This window comes from Oncorhynchus nerka, linkage group LG1 (genome assembly GCF_034236695.1).
Source record: "Oncorhynchus nerka isolate Pitt River linkage group LG1, Oner_Uvic_2.0, whole genome shotgun sequence".
NCBI classification, from domain to species: Eukaryota; Metazoa; Chordata; class Actinopteri; order Salmoniformes; family Salmonidae; genus Oncorhynchus; species Oncorhynchus nerka.
The window spans coordinates 44,340,467-44,360,092 of NC_088396.1; the positions used below are offsets into that span (position 1 = coordinate 44,340,467).

A 19,626-nucleotide genomic window follows, 5' to 3' on the forward strand; every position below is an offset into this window, starting at 1 on the left:
TCTTCCAACAAGACAATGATCCAAAACATAAAGCAAAATCTACAATGGAATGGTTCAAAAATAAACATATCCATGTGTTAGAATGGCAAAGTCAAAGTCCAGACCTGAATCCAATCGAGAATCTGTGGAAAGAACTGAAAACTGCTGTTCACAAATGCTCTCCATCCAACCTCACTGAGCTCGAGCTGTTTTGCAAGGAGGAATGGGAAAACATTTCAGTCTCTCGATGTGCAAAACTGATAGAGACATACCCAAGCGACTTACAGCTGTAATCGCAGCAAAAGGTGGCGCTACAAAGTATTAACTTAAGGGGGCTGAATAATTTTGCACGCCCAATTTTTCAGTTTTTGATTTGTTAAAAAAGTTTGAAATATCCAATAAATGTCGTTCCACTTCATGATTGTGTCCCACTTGTTGTTAATTCTTCACAAAAAAATACAGTTTTATATCTTTATGTTTGAAGCCTGAAATGTGGCAAAAGGTCGCAAAGTTCAAGGGGGACGAATAATTTCGCAAGGCACTGTATATCCTAAATCAGCAGGACAGTTGTGACATTCATTCAAAGCCATACACACATTCATGGGTTTGCACAGGTGGTGGATAAACATTGGATGAATGTTGTTGCATATTTTTCATTGCTCCCAGGACAGTGAACCTCTGTTTGTCATGCTCAGAACGGACTCTAACCCTGCAGTAGAGAGATGATAAAACAGACGGTACACATTGTTCAGAGCAGTCACTATACTTTATTTTAGGGGGAGAAATGGCATAAAATGTCTTCTGTACAATATTTAACTATCACTTCCAACCAAGCCCTGAAACGGTTTTGTTAAATACTTGCAAAACAAAGGAAAAGATGTCATGTTTATTTCGATAGCAGGATGGCCATTTATGACCACGGTGAGAATATCGGCAGGTAACACAAACCTCAGTTACAGTGACACCAATTCTGTTGTGATGACGAAAGTAATGCGTCACCATAACATAGAAAATGTTAAAAGAAAAACTCTGTAACTTGTCAAATTTCATATCCCCACAGCACTGTTAACTACACAAGTCTATGGTCACACCATAGACTGATCAATGTTGTGGGAAGGTTGAGTTGACAGCTAGGATGTCTGTCTGATTGGTCTGAGGTAATGAATGAGCCAATCCAGGGAGTCTTTGCTAGCCTATATAATAACAATACTTTTTCCTTTGAAAGAGAAGTGAGCATTGTCTGGGCCTTGACATAAATTAATAAAACAATTAGTTTTTTTTTTTTTTTACAATACAATTACATATAAAATGAACATTAAATTCTTTTTTGGAATATTATTAACATGATAAAGGATTGTTTTCTTTTTCACTTTGAGACCATAAAAACAACCTCATGCTAAAATCACTATCTAAAACAACATTCATATGTACATACTGTGCATTTTCCATCCAGTCATCTGCTGTCATAGAGGGGTTTGGCTTATGTTAAGGGGTATACTACAATGTAGGTGACATGCAATGTGTGCCTCCTTAAGAACATGACTGTGTCATAGAAGTAGCTCGTTTGACATGAAAGAATCCTAGAAACCTTCTGAGGCCAGAGGGAAGTATCTGTTTAGGGAGATAGAGTATCTGCACAGCAGTAGTGTTCCTAAAAAGATATTGTGGAACAAAATATGGATGCAAACCGATTGGATTTGACTTTCCTCTTGTACATGTCAAAATGGCAGCGGTTGCAAATCTGCCTCCCCCTGTTTTTGAAGATTGCTCTTCTGTTGGCTCCCCGTACACTCCTGAATCAGAGTGTCTCTGGTTAGAGAGGAATAGCAAGAGTAGCATGGATGTCAGTCAGTCAGAGAATAAGAAACCCTGAGCTACACGGTGTTAGTCCTACAGATGCCGTGACCACTTTAAATCCAGAACTTACATGTTGTTGCACTATTGAGTTGGCATACAGTTCTTGCCAGAGAGGATGTACTGGTTTTAAGTCAAGAGAATAAACACAAACAGATGATTACATTGATTTTAAAAACAAAAGCTACACAGAGGGAAAGAAAGTTGGTGCCATGGCAAAAAGCAACAGTCAATTCCAACTTTGATTGTATCCAGTGAAAACAGCATGGTGTTATTATGTCCCTGAACGTCTCTCTTCATGTGGTAGGATATAACTACATCTGTCTGGCGGAGAGAAGCACAAAATTGAGTCACCAGTGTTTAACTACAATAGGACTACTAATAGAACCTACTTCTGGTTAGAATCTGAAAGCTACAATTGGCCATTTGAATCTGTTATGGGTTGTCTACAGGAGCACATAGCCAAAGTGGTGGACATGCTGTTAGTGATGGAGAATACAAGACTGAGGGTGAACACGTATCGATTGTTTATCATGATGGCTACATTAGCAATGTAGAACCTGACATGTTCTGGATAACCCGTCTAAATGGACATTACCTGAAAACCACAGAAGCCGTAAAGACCTCGTGTACGCACCCCTCGACTAGGTTATCCAAAATAATGGCAGGAGAATAAGTCAGAGCCTAAACACAGAGGGGGGGTTCGTAGAGTAACGTATTGCTTCCTGAGGGGGGTTCGTAGAGTAACGTATTGCTTCCTGAGACCTATTGAAATAGGGTTAAAATAGTCGACTACGAACAGAAAACACCACAAACATGGCAGGGAGAATGAGCAATACAGTTACAGTGGATTGTAGACATTTTAGTTTCAAATCAAAAGGGGGTTTCAAACAACCGACATTAGCGTCACACTTTTACATAGAGGCTCAAAAACTAAACTAAACAAAAAAAGGCATGCGTTTTTAATATTATGTGGACACCGCAAACCTAAAAAGGGAAGTGCTTTAAAGTATTTTTCCTCAAATATTTTCATATTTTCAGGGATGTTTAAAAAGTTCAAAACATTTTGGTAAAAACAACAATGCTCACAGTCACATTTGAATAGCAGGGGCAACATAGAAAATATACACAAACAGAAACGAAGAAGGCAGAAACACTTGTTTGTGAATGGCCATTTTGTTGGCATACTCCATTATTTGAAAAAGGTTCAATACCAAACATGTCATCTGAATGTCAATGTCCTGTAGTGGTTTTAGTGTTACAAAGGAAAACATACTTATTTGTAGGATGTACAACTGAGGTATACCTTGTTGAGAGACTCAAGAGGTTGATGGTTATTTGTATAGAAATGCTGTGAGGCAGGTCCGGATAAATAACCTTGATTACGCTGTTCTCTCTCTCTCTCTCTCTCTGTACAGCAGCGAAACACAGACATTCAGAAGCTGTTTCTTATTGGCATTACAGTAGTCATTCGGAGAAACACAAACAGCAAAAGTGTTTAAAAACCAAGTTGCCCTTTTTTTTTATACTGAAATGAAGTCAACTGTGTGTCTCGATTCTTCTTCTCTCCTGTTCCGCCTTTTCTTAGAAAAAAAACTGAAGTCAGTCCAGGAAGTACATTTTCCTTTAATTTTACAAAAAAAATGGTAATATCAACCAAAAGGTCAACTTTAAAATGACTTTGTCCATTGTCAAGGTGCTGGACAAAAATATTTGTTCAGTGAGGGGTCTAGATGATTGATTGTCCCCCCCTCCCCACTCCCCCCTTTTAAAAGACCTGGGCATGAGCAAGTCTTTAGGTACACATGTAGCTAAATGCAATAGGAACCAGTTTAAAACTGGATCATTCTCCATGAACCCAGGTCCACTAAATGATTTTGGCGCCTCTTTGGGTATAGTCCCAGAGTTAGCGACGAACATTGGAAAGAGTCCTGACCTTCTGCTTAGGGAGGCGAGTCTCTTTGGGATCTGTTCTCCTGTTCATACGCCTAGTCATAGGCTGGATTCTTTGGGGGGGTAGTCCACGTTGGTCACCATGGTGACGACTGTGACGATCTCCTCGGGTGCGGTGACGTTGTTGAGGCGCTGCATCTGCACCATGCGCTCCTCCACGCACCCTGCCGACAAGCGCGCTTCCGCCTCGTGGTCCCAGCACTCCTCGATGGTCTCACACAGCATGGTCAGGCCCTGGGAGGGACAGAACACACACACATATGGTTACCCTCGGCGACACAAGGGCACAATGACACACATCGAGCGAGGCCCATGGTGCGTCATGGTGGAGAGAGAGAGACCAGACACCATTAAGTTAACTAATCTACTGTTACAGATCTACAAGAGGGGAAACAGATCTGGTAGGAGACACTGAGAAACTGTGAAGAGGAGGCCACTCAGCAGAGATTTCAGACAGAAATGGACACTATCTTCTAGACTGGGGGGGAGAGGAAAAAAATTGTAGAGAGATATCATTCTACGATCAATAAGTGTCTGCGTTGGGCTCGCGTTAGGATGCTCTGCAGACAGTAGCGATTGAGACAAACCGTCTGAACCGTAGTCGAGGCATAAACAGATGAGGTAAGCAGTGCCATGGGTCATGGTAGAAATGTGCTTAACAAATCACATAAGTTGCATGGACTCACTCTTTGTGCAATAACAGTGTTTAATTAACATGATTTTTGAATGACTCTCTCATCTCTGTCTCATCTCTGTACCCCACACAAACAATTATCTCAGTCGAGCAGTGAATCTTAAACACAGATTCAACCACAAAGACCAGAGGTTTTTCAATTCCTCGCAAAGGGCACCTATTGGTAGATGGGAAAAAATAAAAATGCAGACACTGAATATCCCTTCGAGCATGGTGAAGTTATTACTTATACTTTGGATGGTGTATCAATACACCCAGTCAATACAAAGATACAGGTGTCCTTCCTAACTCAGTTACCGGAGGGGAAGGAAACCGGTCAGGTATTTCACCATGAGGCCCGCAAAACACCAGTCTCAGCGTCAATAGTGAAGAGGTGACTCCAGGATGCTGGCCTTCTAGGCAGAGTTGAAACGAAAAAGCCATATCTCAGACTGGCCAATAAAAATAAAATATTAAGATGGGCAAAATAACACAGACACTGGACAGAGGAACTCTGCCTAGAAGGCCAGCATCTCGGAGTCGCCTCTTCAGTGTTGACGTTGAGACTGGTGTTTTGTGGGTACTATTTAATGAAGCTGTCAGTTGAGGACTTGTGAGGCATCTGTTTCTCAAACTGGACACTCTAATGTACTTGTCCTCTTGCTCAGTTGTGCACCGGAGCCTCCCACTCCTCTTTCTATTCTGGTTAGAGTCAGTTTGTGCTGTTCTGTGAAGGGAGGAGTACACAGCGTTGTACGAGATCTTCAGGTTCTTGGCAATTTCTCACATGGAATAGCCTTCATTTCTTAATCAGCACAACAGTTTTTAAGCTGTGCTAACATAATTGCAAAAGGGTTTTCTAATCAACCGATTCCAGCTACAATAGTCATTTACAACATTAACAATGTCTACACTGTATTTCTGATCAATTTGATGTTATTTTAATGAACAAAAAACATGATTTTCTTTCAAAAACAAGGACATTTTTAAGTGACCCCAAACTTTTGAACGGTAGTGTATATCAGTGTTTTATTACTCATAAATCTTGGACAAATGTTAGATTTTTTCTCCCACTTTGTCAGAGTACTGTGTAGATCGTTGACAATAAACATTTTTTATTATTATTATTATTATTTTATTTTATTTTTTACAATTAAATCAATTTTAATCCCACTTTGTAACAAAACAAAGGGGTGTGGATCCTTTCTGAAGGTACTGTCCTACATCTCCTTACTGTTGCATGACAATGGGTTTTGGTCATTTGTAGTAGTCACGGTACTACCCCTTCAGTAGCCCTTCTCCCCCTTCTCACGATGGTTGATTGGTTAAGATACATGGTGTATAGGTTCTACTCACAGTGTGTTTCTGCCAGCACTCCCTGAGCATGGGCCTCAGCTTTTTGTGGACTACAACATCCTGCATGTCTTCCAGAGATGGGTGCTGGCCAATCTCCTCCTCAAACGGCAGCATGTACTCATCCACTGGGCCTGAAATAACACACAGCAGACCGTTACCTCAACAACACAGTGATCTATTCCAACAAAGAAAAAAACATTCACAAAATGCAATCAATATACCAGTCATTACTTTCAGCTAATAAAGAAAATTAAACAGTGATCTAAACACAATCAGTGATCTCTTGAGTTATTCAGAGCTGATGCTTTGTGTTGTCTAACAGCTCTTGACCAGTGGAGGTCTCCCTCGGGGCCGCGGCAGTGAGTTGCTCTGACCAGGCTCTAACCCAGAGTTGACCTCCAGTGATAACCAGATGTCATGCAGGGCATTCCACATGCTGACCCCCGACACAACAACCCGGGTTAGACCAGGTCAATACGGCTCCATGGAACCAGACAGACAGAATCCAGACAGAATTCCCTGATTAGACACCAGGACTATGGTAGTGCAGGAAAGGACACCCCCCCTCCTGGAGAGATACTGTGTATGCTGGCTTCTGCTCCAGCCCTACACCTGATTTAGCTAATCAAGGTTCCGAGTAAAGCTGGAACAAAATCCTGCAGTAGGGTAACTCTCCAGAGAATATGCAAGGAAGACTGGAAGAGAGTTGGCCACTCCTACTCTGCGTGGGCCACTCCTACTCTGCGTGGGCCACTCCTACTCTGCGTGGGCCACTCCTACTCTGCGTGGGCCACTCCTACTCTGTGGTCCTTCCATGGAGTGTGTTCTTACCATCAGCAGCCTTGCAGCGTGCTGCCAGTTCCCATAGCACCAGTCCCAGGGCATACATGTCTATCCTCAAGAACGAGTCCCGCTGGAAGTTGATGGCCCCCTCCAGCACCTCAGGGGCCATGTACCTCCGGGTGCCCACCTGCAATGAACAGACGCACACACAGGTTAGAGATCAGTCTCAATCGGTGGTCCTGCCTGTTTTGGACAATTTACATGCAATTGTGTCAATCTGATATCTGGGAATACAGAGTTCCGCCAGTGCTGAACAGATGAACAATGTTGATGTTTTTGTCTTTGTAACATGAACGTTGTGGTATGCTGACGTTTTTACAGTTATTTAGAACATCATGGAGTCTGGACTACCACTTCCACAACCATTCCTCCCATCACTCACCTGTCCATGCGTGTCCCCAGCGGATTTCCCAGCCTCAAACCTCTGGGCCAGGCCAAAGTCAGCGATGCAGGCCGTCAGGTTGGACTTCAGAAGGATATTCTTACTCTTGATGTCCCTGTGGATCACAGCAGAACAGAAACACACCAATGAGAGACAGTGTGGGAGAGGAAAGATACCCATAATTTAACAGAATGAATGTTGTGTATTTCTGGAAACAGAGATAGATTTTTTGGGGGGTGGGGTAAGTGAAAGAAGGCAGTGGATTGAAAACATCATAGAACAGATCTTTAATGGCAGTGTAATGATAGAGGAACACAAACATAGAGATAGGAGACCAGGGAGGATGGGAGAGCAGGGAGCTGACCTGTGGGCAATGGCTGGCTTGTGTCCGTCCTTCAGACCAGGGATGTCTTCATGGAGGTAGGCCAGGCCTCGAGCCGTGGTCTGGGCTATGTGGCACAGCTCGCTCCACGACAACACGTTGGCCTTCAGATAGTCTGTCAACGAGCCCTGGAGATGGAGGCAGACAACCAGTTAATATAACAGCACCTAGCAAATGTGGCTCACCTTGAAGTCAACATGCCACCATACCATCTGACGTAATGCCAGCTGATGTTTCTACCTCTAACCACTAGAGGGCAGATATATTCAACACAGATAAAGACCATTCTAGTGTTTTCTGAAAAATAGGAAGAAACAGCTCTAAGTTAGTCCTGTTAATAAATACTGGACCCGTGTTGCTACATAGACTTGCATTTTCACAAAGATGGTTGATGTCTTGGGATACATTTTAAATTCTAGCAAGACAACGTTGAATGAGTTGTGATTTAATTTGCTTTGTTTGTGCTGTGATCCTCTGACCAGCAGGGGGGGCTGTACCTTCTCATGGTAGGCTGTGATCAGCCACAGCTCTATGTCCATGTTGTTACCCCTCTTCTCTGCTCCCAGGAAGTGGAGCAGGTTCTCATGCCTCATCCCACTCAGGTTGTAGATCTCATACTCGTTCTGCCATGACTGCTTGTCCTGAGGACGCCAAACACACAGAAAACTATTCAAGATGTACAATATCAACTGAGAATGGGTTTTGGATTCCTATTAGACATAAAAAAAACATTTTTTTAAATGTTATTTAAAAATAGAATAATAATGTATGTTCTGTAATGTCAGTTAGTGCTCAGTGGTCAATCAAGACCACTGTGGGCTTAGTGATTGGCCTCTAAAGTAGGGGACTGGTCAGCCCAGGAGGATTTACCTAGTGTCTGGAGCTTTAAGACTGATGACGCTCTCTTCTCTCTTCCAAAGAAGCATTGAAAGCCTCCACACAGCCCTCTGTCCTGCTACTAGTGGTAGTTAGTGGTTACATTACTGTACCTGAATGGGGAATATTTTGACAGCCACGTAATCGTTGAGCAACTGAGCCTTCCACACGCAGCCGAAGCGCCCCCTGGCTTTGATCTCAATTAACTGCAGAGGCTTCTGTCCCAGGATGGGGGAGGGAGGCATGGGCCCCGGGTCCTGCAGAGAAGAGAGAGAAACACACATCAAACTCACTGTTTGTTACACAGAGAGCAAGCATTAAATGGGATTTATGTTTGTTCTTTATTTTTACAATTTCTACATTGTAAAATAATAGTGAAGACATCAAAACTATGAAATAACATGAGGAATCACCAAGTTAACAGGTGTGCCCTGTTAAAAGTTCATTTGTGGAATTTCTTTCCTCCTTAATGCGTTTGAGCCAACCAGTTGTGTTGTGACAAGGTAGGGGTGATATACAGAAGATATCCCTATGTGGTAAAAGACCAAGTCCATATTATGGCAAGAACAGTTCAAATAAGCAAAGAGAAATGGCAGTCCATCATTACTTTAAGACATGAAGGTCAGTCAATACGGAACATTTCAAGAACTTTTTAAGTTTCTTCAAGAGCAGTCGCAAAAACCGTTAAGCGCTATGATGAAACTGGTTCTCATGAGGACCACCACAGGAAAGAAAGACCCAGAGTTACCTAAGTTCATTAGAGTTACCAGCCTCAGAAATTGCAGGCCAAATAAATGCTTCACAGAGTTCAAGTAACAGACACATCTCAACATCAACTGTTCAGAGGAGACTGTGTGAATCAGGCCTTCATGGTCGAATTGCTGCAAAGAAACCACTACTAAAGGACACAAATTAGAAGAAGAGACTTGCTTGGGCCAAGAAACATGAGCAATGGACATTAGACTGGTGGAAATCTGTCCTTTGGTCTGATGAGACCAAATTTGAGATTTTTGGTTCCAAACACCGTGTCTTTGTGAGACGTAGAGTAGGTGAACAGATTATCTCTGCATGTGTGGTTCCCACCGTGAAGCATGGAGGTGGTGTGATGGTGCTTTGCTGGTGACACTGTCTATGATTTATTTAGAATTCAAGGCACACTTAACCAGCATGGCTGCCACAGTATTCTGCAGTGATATGCCATCGCACATCGCATGTTTTCACTTCGTGGGACTATCATTTGTGTTCAACTGGACAATGACCCAACACACCTCCAGGCTGTGTAAGGGCTATTTGACCAAGTTAGGAGAGTGATGGAGGGCTGCATCAGATGACCTGGCCTCCACAATCACCCGACCTCAACCCAATTGAGATAGTTAGTTGGACCGCAGAGTGAAGGAAAAGCAGCCAACAAGTGCTCAGCATATGTGGGAACTCCTTCAAGACTGTTGGAAAAGCATTCCAGGTGAAGCTGGTTAAAAGGAATGCCAAGAGTGTGCAAAGCTGTCATAAAGGCAAAAGGTGGCTACTTTGAAGAATCTCAAATATAAAATATATTTTGATTTGTTTAACACTTTTTTGGTTACTACATGATTCCATGTGTTTTATTTAATATTTATGGTGACTTCACTATTATTCTACAATGTAGAAAATAGTAAAAATAAAGAAAAACCCTTGAATGAGTAGGTGTGTCCAAACTTTTGACTGGTACTGTATACTGTAGGTACGGCTCTGATCTGCACTGGAGCCATGTAAAGGCAGATGCTCTGCTCGAACTATAGATCATGTTTTATGGGCACACCCATCATGTCCAGCATGTCCATCATAGCTCCAGACAGTAATAAAAACAGACCTTTGCCTCGATACCATCAAGGAAGAGAACTACGGGATACCATCAAGGAAGAGAACTACGGGATACCATCAAGGAAGAGAACTACGGGATACCATCAAGGAAGAGAACTACGGGATACCATCAAGGAAGAGAACTACGGGATACCATCAAGGAAGAGAACTACGGGATACCATCAAGGAAGAGAACTACGGGATACCATCAAGGAAGAGAAATACGGGATACCATCAAGGAAGAGAACTACGGGATACCATCAAGGAAGAGAACTACGGGATACCATCAAGGAAGAGAACTACGGGATACCATCAAGGAAGAGAACTACGGGATACCATCAAGGAAGAGAAATACGGGATACCATCAAGGAAGAGAACTACGGGATACCATCAAGGAAGAGAAATACGGGATACCATCAAGGAAGAGAACTACGGCATACCATCAAGGAAGAGAACTACGGGATACCATCAAGGAAGAGAACTACAAAGGCAGGATGATGATGATGATGACAGACTGATTAAGAGGTGTTCTGGTCGCCGTACTGACGGACCATGACCATTCTGTGTCTACATACTGTTACAGGTCCAGACGTCGGCTCTTAATTTAAACCAATTTGCTACGTCAGGAAAACATTTCTGCAGCAACAGGGAATGTGAATTATTATGTGGATTATAATTCATGGACATTTTTGTAGGGGTTGATACGTTTTTCTTTACCACAAATCAAGTCTGAAATTTCAAAAGCAGAAATGACAAACTTTTGAAGCGTTTTTAAAACTCAAATACGCTACGTTTGCGTTCCCTGGCTGCTTGCCTGCTTCAATGAGGGCCACTATTGGTCCTCTAATGGTTTAGTTGAAAAGCAGAGAAAGTAGCCTCTTTAATGTCAGAGAATGTTTATCTTTCCCCATAGGTTGTACACATAATGGCCTGCATGCATACAGCCACAACAGGAAGGGAAGAAAGAATAGACTGATTAATGAGGGCAAAGGAGGAACAGGAAGGAGAGAGTGGAAATGAGTGAAGAGGGAAACCAAGTGAAAGAGGGCAGCATACAGGGCAGGATATATAGCCTGGGCCTAAAGCCTGCAGTCCAGACCTAACCGCAGCCACACCCTGCACCTCTAGCTGTCATCAGTGTTCAAGGTCATGTTTACGTTGCCATTCTCTCAAGTGATCAATCATAACACATGCACTCGTAAAAATGAAAACAATGTCATTTTTATGGTCCAGCTGTCCCTGTAGGCTAGGACCGGGCTGAGAGGCCTAACATTTATCATCTGTGTGACACATTCTTTTGTCTTCAACCGGAGAATCAATATTGATGTTTGCAAGCTACTGAGAACAGTTATCCTTGTACTGACTTAGCTATACTGCAAACAGCAGGCGGTGGGTTGCTTCTGTTCAAAATGGTTATTATATTTAAGTAGCCTATAACTGTGTGTGTGTGTGTGTGTGTGTGTGTGTGTGTGTGTGTGTGGTTAGCCACCATTCTCCCACCCCATATTGATACACTTCTCAAAAAATAAAATAAAGGGAACACTTAAACAACACAATGTAACTCCAAGTCAATCACACTTCTGTGAAAAAAAACTGTCCACTTAGGAAGCAATACTGATTGACAATAAATGTCACATGCTGTTGTGCAACTGGAATAGACAACAGGTAGAAATTATAGGCAATTAGCAAGACACCCCCAATAAAGGTGTGGTTCTGCAGGTGGGGACCACAGACCACAGACCAGTTCCTATGCTTCCTGGCTGATGTTTTGGTCACTTTTGAATGCTGGCGGTGCTTTCACTCTAGTGGTAGCATGAGACGGAGTCTACAACCCACACAAGTGGTTCAGGTAGTGCAGCTCATCCAGAATGGCACATCAATGTGAGCTGTGGTAAGAAGGTTTGCTGTGTCTGTCAGCGTAGTGTCCAGAGCATGGAGGCACTACCAGGAGACAGGCCAGTATATCAGGAGACGTGGAGGAGGCCGTAGGAGGGCAACAACCCAGCAGCAGGACCGCTACCTCCGCCTTTGTGCAAGGAGGAGCACTGCAAAATGACCTCCAGCAGGCCACAAATGTGCATGTGTCTGCTCAAACGGTCAGAAACAGACTACATGAGGGTGGTATGAGGGCCCGACGTCCACAGGTGGGGGTTGTGCTTACAGCCCAACACCGTGCAGGACGTTTGGCATTTGCCAGAGAACACCAAGATTGGCAAATTCGCCACTGGCGCCCTGTGCTCTTTACAGATGAAAGCAGTTTCACACTGAGCACGTGATAGACGTGACAGAGTCTGGAGACGCCGTGGAGAACGTTCTGCTGCCTGCAACATCCTCCAGCATGACCGGTTTGGCAGTGGGTCAGTCATGGTGTGGAGTGGCATTTCTTTGTGGGGCCACACAGCCCTCCATGTGCTCGCCAGAGGTAGCCTGACTGCCATTAGGTACCGAGATGAGATCCTCAGACCCCTTGTGAGACCATATGCTGGTGCTAGACCTCATGTGGCTGGAGTGTGTCAGCAGTTCTTGCAAGAGGAAGGCATTGATGCTATGGACTGGCCCTCCCGTTCCCTAGACCTGAATCCAATTGAGCACATCTGGGACATCATGTCTCACTCCATCCACCAACGCCATTTTGCACCACAGACTGTCCAGGAGTTGGCGGATGCTTTAGTCCAGGTCTGGGAGGAGATCCCTCAGGAGACCATCCGCCACCTCATCAGGAGCATGCCCAGGCGTTGTAGAGGTCATACAGGCACGTGGAGGCCACACACACACACACTACTGAGCCTCATTTAGACTTGTTTTAAGGACATTACATCAAAGTTGGATCAGCCTGTAGTGTGGTTTTCCACTTTAATTTTGAGTGTGACTCCAAATCCAGACCTACATGGGTTGATAAATTTGATTTCCATTGATAATTTTTGTGTGATTTTGTTGTCAGCACGCAGTGTATAAGACACCATATCGATCAGTTCACCATAACGTTCTTTGGCTGCATTCATAGCATGCTCAGGCTCTTGCATTCCAACCAATAAGGCAACGGTCCATGCACTTCACTCCTGCTGCTGAATCCCAAACAGGACAGTGGATTTAGCGTATATCCGTGCACATTAAAAAAAATGAAAATAACAGTGCGCAGTTTCAGTTTCAAACTCAAAATAGACATGAATGGTGCATCTGAGGTGGTGGGAGTCTCAAGCTTGAGGGATATGATAAATCATATTCACAAGAGATGCAGAAACTGTGAACAGATCGTAACCAACTGCTGAATGACAGAGACTTCTCTTACCTCTATCATAATATGAAAGGCGTGCTAGTTAAGGAAAGAGGTGTAAAGAAAACATTTCCAGCATAAGAGACAACACAAATGACAGCTGAGCTGATGACCTATGGCCAGAGGATATTTTAACACCACTCCTGACCTAGGATCAGGGACACCATGGGTCTGTCCTGAGAGTCAAGCATGGCTTCAACGGACCTCAACAACAAGGATGGGCCTTTGGTACAAAGCAACATCTGGATGGAATAACCAGTCAACTGTGAGTTCCCCTGCTCACCTGCAGCCACGTTTCCAAGTCACGACAACATCTAACAGTCTATTAGGCTGTCCTACTCTACTCTGCTCTGTCCTGCTCTGCTCTGCCCTGTCCTCCCCTGCCTGAGAATGATCTCTCTTTCTCCCAGCACTGACTGACTCGAAACCCTGTTACAAAACAATCCTACTGAATCTCCAGCCAATTCATTCCTGTTTCCACCATTCACACACCACTGACCGATGACGCAATAGGGCGAAGGGAGTGACCAACAAAACTCCCGGGGCAAATCATAACTAGTAATGGTGTGTGTCACATTGGCAGTGTGTTAAGAGTATGTGTGTGAGGAGAGAGGCTGCAGCCCGCCTGCTAACACCAGGTTTTCAAGCACAGCTCTGTGTGTATATTATAGTGTGTTCAGCCTGAGGACACTGTAATAATGACAAGCTGACGGGAAGCATTTCAGCGGCTGCCAACAATTCCCTCAGATTGTAGCAATGGCTGTTACAGAGTGTGATTACGCTTCTGGTCCCTTCCCTCCCCTGACACACCGTCAAGCAAGTACAGACGGTTTCTTCACACGCACGCATACACACACACGCATACACACACACGCACACACACGCATACACACACACGCACACACACGCATACACACGCATACACACACACGCACGCACGCACACGCACGCAGCTAAATGCTAGTGATGCATGTGTGCGAGTACAGACGTGTGCGAGTACAGACGTGTGTGAAAGCCAGAGCCCGCAGAAGAAAGCAAGCCCCTGAGAATGTCAGAGTCCAGAATGTAGTAGAAACAAGAGTATAAAATGAAATCCCAGGCAGCGATAACACCTGTGAAGTACAGCTGACCCTGGACTTAGGACCCAGGTGACAGTAAGCAGAGTACGCCAAGACAGGTGCACTTTGTGTTGATTTGTCTGCCTGTCATTTCAGTGAGCCGTTGGTAATGGAGGGAAAGGAAGAGTTGTAGCAGTGAAGCTGTATGACCTGTAGGCAGTGAGGAGAGACGTTGGTAATGGAGGGAAAGGAAGAGTTGTAGCAGTGAAGCTGTATGACCTGTAGGCAGTGAGGAGAGACGTTGGTAATGGAGGGAAAGGAAGAGTTGTAGCAGTGAAGCTGTATGACCTGTAGGCAGTGAGGAGAGACGTTGGTAATGGAGGGAAAGGAGGAGTTGTAGCAGTGAAGCTGTATGACCTGTAGGCAGTGAGGAGAGACGTTGGTAATGGAGGGAAAGGAAGAGTTGTAGCAGTGAAGCTGTATGACCTGTAGGCAGTGAGGAGAGACGTTGGTAATGGAGGGAAAGGAAGAGTTGTAGCAGTGAAGCTGTATGACCTGTAGGCAGTGAGGAGAGACATTGGTAATGGAGGGAAAGGAAGAGTTGTAGCAGTGAAGCTGTATGACCTGTAGGCAGTGAGGAGAGACGTTGGTAATGGAGGGAAAGGAAGAGTTGTAGCAGTGAAGCTGTATGACCTGTAGGCAGTGAGGAGAGACGTTGGTAATGGAGGGAAAGGAAGAGTTGTAGCAGTGAAGCTGTATGACCTGTAGGCAGTGAGGAGAGACATTGGTAATGGAGGGAAAGGAAGAGTTGTAGCAGTGAAGCTGTATGACCTGTAGGCAGCGAGAGACATTGAGGATGGTTCAAAGGCTGTGTGCTCTTTGTCTCTCTGCCTCTCTCTTTTCCCTCTCCCCCTTTCTTTACCTCCCATATTCTCTCTATTTCCCACCCTCTCTCACCTGCCCCCCTCCCTCCCGCCCTCTCTCTCTTTCCCTCCCTCGATCTCTCCCCACCTCCCTAATTCTCTCTATTTCCCACCCTCTCTCACCTGCCCCCTGCCTCCCTCCCGCCCTCTCGCTCTCTCTTTCCCTCCCTCGATCTCTCCCCCTCTCTTTACCTCCCTTATTCTCTCAATTTCCCACCTCGTCTCACCTGCCCCCTGCCTCCCTCCCTCCCGCCCTCTCTCTCTCTCTCTTCCCCCCTCGCTCCATCTCTCCCCCTTTCTTTACCTCCCTTATTCTCTCCATTTCCCACCTCGTCTCACCTGCCCCCTGCCTCCCTCCCTCCCTCTGTCTCTCTCTGCTGAAGGACATGCTTACTCAAAAGGTGCCTTTGACATACATCAGGCAGCTGGCTGTAGATGGTCCAGCAGATAACAGCAGCATTTCCATATCGGGCTATATTATTTTTGACTATATATCGTATCGTTTCAACAATGTCGCGATATCATTTTTGCGCTAGCTGCCTGTACCTGGACCACAACTCCAGGATTTTTCCTTCACAGCTTGTTCTCCATCTTCTTTTTAAATAGGGAACAAATTATTTTTCAGAACTTTTATTTCCATGACTGATCAAAATGTGTGTTCTCATGGCTATTTCTTTTTTTTTCAATTTAAAGTTTTATTAAGTTTTCTTGTTTTTCAATCAACCAACAAAACACATTCCACATTCACAGATGTGACAGGCTTTAAAAAAGAAAAAGTCAAAAAATAATAATACATTTGAAAAAATAAAAATACAATTAAAATGAATGATAAAGTCAAATAAAAGCATTCCCAGTATCGAATCGCAATAGATATAGAACTCTGATAATCACAATACATATCTAAATCGGCACCTAAGTATCGTGATAATATCGTATCGTGAGGTCCCTGGCAATTCCCAGCCCTAGTCAGAAAAAGGTGATTTTGATTGGCTGTTTTACGACTTTGTTTTACCAAAGTCGGTTTTGGTAAAAAAGACCAAATCACCTGGAATTCATCAAAAAATGTGATTCATTAAGGAAATATGTTCCCCAAATATTCCCACGAATAACATCAATTGTAATCGAGGTATGAAATGATTGTCATTTTCAAATACAATCTCTTTTTGAGTTGTGGTCAATTTGCAGTGTACAAATGATTATAATGATGTTCTGGCCCCCAGACCATCCGCTCCGACGACAATCGTTCCGCGGCTGAATGTAGTTGCCCTGCTGTAGATGGTCCAGTGGATAACAGCAGACGAAGAAGACACTGCTGCAACATGGGGGTGGCGAGGCAGCGTTAACACTAAAGCAGTCATTTTCACTGCTCATTATTTTATTTCTCTGCCATTTTTTAAGTCATGCCCCCCTCCATCCTTGACTATTCTTAAAAACGTCTATATAACACACTGTCGTTGTCCGAATCTTAATATCACAAACATAACTGGAGTTATAACTAGTTTTAGGAGGGCATGTCATTTAAATGGTTTCCCCTGTTGCCTCTCCACCTCTCGACAGTAGGTCACGATCCGCTCATTTTCCCGACAGAGCCTGCTCCTCTCCTTCTGCCTACAGTAGGGCCTGCTCCTCTCCTTCTGCCTACAGTAGGGCCTGCTCCTCTCCTTCTGCCTACAGTAGGGCCTGCTCCGCTCCTTCTTCAGACAGTAGGGCCTGCTCCTCTCCTTCTGCATACAGTAGGGCCTGCTCCTCTCCTTCTGCCTACAGTAGGGCCTGCTCCTCTCCTTCTGCCTACAGTAGGGCCTGCTCCTCTCCTTCTGCCTACAGTAGGGCCTGCTCCTCTCCTTCTGCCTACAGTAGGGCCTGCTCCTCTCCTTCTGCCTACAGTAGGGCCTGCTCCTCTCCTTCTGCCTACAGTAGGGCCTGCTCCTCTCCTTCTGCCTACAGTAGGGCCTGCTCCTCTCCTTCTTCAGACAGTAGGGCCTGCTCCTCTCCTTCTGCCTACAGTAGGGCCTGCTCCTCTCCTTCTGCCTACAGTAGGGCCTGCTCCTCTCCTTCTGCCTACAGTAGGGCCTGCTCCGCTCCTTCTTCAGACAGTAGGGCCTGCTCCTCTCCTTCTGCATACAGTAGGGCCTGCTCCTCTCCTTCTGCCTACAGTAGGGCCTGCTCCTCTCATTCTGCCTACAGTAGGGCCTGCTCCTCTCCTTCTGCCTACAGTAGGGCCTGCTCCTCCTTCTGCCTACAGTAGGGCCTGCTCCTCTCCTTCTGCCTACAGTAGGGCCTGCTCCTCTCCTTCTGCCTACAGTAGGGCCTGCTCCTCTCCTTCTGCCTACAGTAGGGCCTGCTCCTCTCCTTCTGCCTACAGTAGGGCCTGCTCCTCTCCTTCTGCCTACAGTAGGGCCTGCTCCTCTCCTTCTGCCTACAGTAGGGCCTGCTCCTCTCCTTCTGCAGACAGTAGGGCCTGCTCCACTCCTTCTTCAGACAGTAGGGCCTGCTCCACTCCTTCTTCAGACAGTAGGGCCTGCTCCTCTCTGCCTACAGTCCTGCCTACAGTAGGGCCTGCTCCTCTCCTTCTTCAGACAGTAGGGCCTGCTCCTCTCCTTCTGCCTACAGTAGGGCCTGCTCCGCTCCTTCTTCAGACAGTAGGGCCTGCTCCTCTCCTTCTGCCTACAGTAGGGCCTGCTCCTCTCCTTCTGCCTACAGTAGGGCCTGCTCCTCTCCTTCTGCCTACAGTAGGGCCTGCTCCACTCCTTCTTCAGACAGTAGGGCCTGCTCCACTCCTTCTTCAGACAGTAGGGCCTGCTCCTCTCTTTCTGCCTACAGTAGGGCCTGCTCCTCTCCTTCTGCCTGGGCCTGCTCCTCTCCTTCTGCCTACAGTAGGGCCTGCTCCTCTCCTTCTGCCTACAGGGCCTGCTCCACTCCTTCTTCAGACAGTAGGGCCTGCTCCTCTCCTTCTGCCTACAGGAGGGCCTGCTCCTCTCCTTCTGACTAGTAGGGCCTCCTTCTGCCTACAGTAGGGCCTGCCCTCTCCTCTGCCTACAGTAGGGCCTGCTCCTCTCCTTCTGCCTACAGTAGGGCCTGCTCCTCCCTTCTGCCTACAGTAGGGCTGCTCTGCCTACAGTAGGGCCTGCTCCTCTCCTTCTGCCTACAGTAGGGCCTGCTCCACTCTCCTTCAGACAGTAGGGCCTGCTCCTCTCCTTCAGACAGTAGGGCCTGCTCCTCTCCTTCTGCCTACAGTAGGGCCTGCTCCTCTCCTTCTGCCTACAGTAGGGCCTGCTCCTCTCCTTCTGCCTACAGTAGGGCCTGCTCCACAGTCCTTCTTCAGACAGTAGGGCCTGCTCCTCTCCTTCTGCCTACAGTAGGGCCTGCTCCTCTCCTTCTGCCTACAGTAGGGCCTGCTCCTCTCCTTCTGCCTACAGTAGGGCCTGCTCCTCTCCTTCTGCCTACAGTAGGGCCTGCTCCTCTCCTTCTGCCTACAGTAGGGCCTGCTCCTCTCCTTCTGCCTACAGTAGGGCCTGCTCCTCTCCTTCTGCCTACAGTAGGGCCTGCTCCTCTCCTTCTGCAGACAGTAGGGCCTGCTCCTCTCCTTCTGCCTACAGTAGGGCCTGCTCCTCCTCTGCCTTCTGCCTGTAGGGCCTGCTCCTCTCCTTCTGCCTACAGTAGGGCCTGCTCCTCCTCTGCCTCTCCTACAGTAGGGCCTGCCCTCTCCTTCTGCCTACAGTAGGGCCTGCCTCCTCTCCCTTCTGCCTACAGTAGGGCCTGCTCCTCTCCTTCTGCCTACAGTAGGGCCTGCTCCTCTCCTTCTGCCTACAGTAGGGCCTGCTCCTCTCCTTCTGCCTACAGTAGGGCCTGCTCCTCTCCTTCTGCCTACAGTAGGGCCTGCTCCTCTCCTTCTGCCTACAGTAGGGCCTGCTCCTCTCCTTCTGCCTACAGTAGGGCGCTCCTCTCCTTCTGCCTACAGTAGGGCCTGCTCCTCTCCTTCTGCCTACAGTAGGGCCTGCTCCTCTCCTTCTGCCTACAGTAGGGCCTGCTCCTCTCCTTCTGCCTACAGTAGGGCCTGCTCCTCCTTCTGCTTCTGCCTGCTCCTCCTTCTGCCTACAGTAGGGCCTGCTCCTCTCCTTCTGCCTACAGTAGGGCCTGCTCCTCTCCTTCAGACAGTAGGGCCTGCTCCTCTCCTTCTGCCTACAGTAGGGCCTGCTCCTCTCCTTCTTCAGACAGTAGGGCCTGCCTCTCCTTC

At 46.2% G+C, this 19,626-nt stretch overlaps 1 protein-coding gene across 1 annotated transcript in view; it reads right to left on the reverse strand.

The window, feature by feature from the left end:
• Positions 1–2,674: 2,674 nt before the first annotated feature.
• The window catches only part of LOC115130367 (activin receptor type-2A-like), a 59,787-nt gene continuing 42,835 nt past the window's right edge, over positions 2,675–19,626 (reverse strand). The window contains exons 5-11 of the mRNA XM_029661447.2: positions 8,412–8,555; positions 7,920–8,063; positions 7,405–7,550; positions 7,041–7,155; positions 6,647–6,785; positions 5,816–5,946; positions 2,675–4,020 (exon numbers count right to left, since the gene is read on the reverse strand). Of these exons, the coding sequence (XP_029517307.2) occupies positions 3,826–4,020; positions 5,816–5,946; positions 6,647–6,785; positions 7,041–7,155; positions 7,405–7,550; positions 7,920–8,063; positions 8,412–8,555 (1,014 nt within the window). The 3' untranslated portion in view covers positions 2,675–3,825. The remainder of the gene's footprint in view (positions 4,021–5,815; positions 5,947–6,646; positions 6,786–7,040; positions 7,156–7,404; positions 7,551–7,919; positions 8,064–8,411; positions 8,556–19,626) is intronic.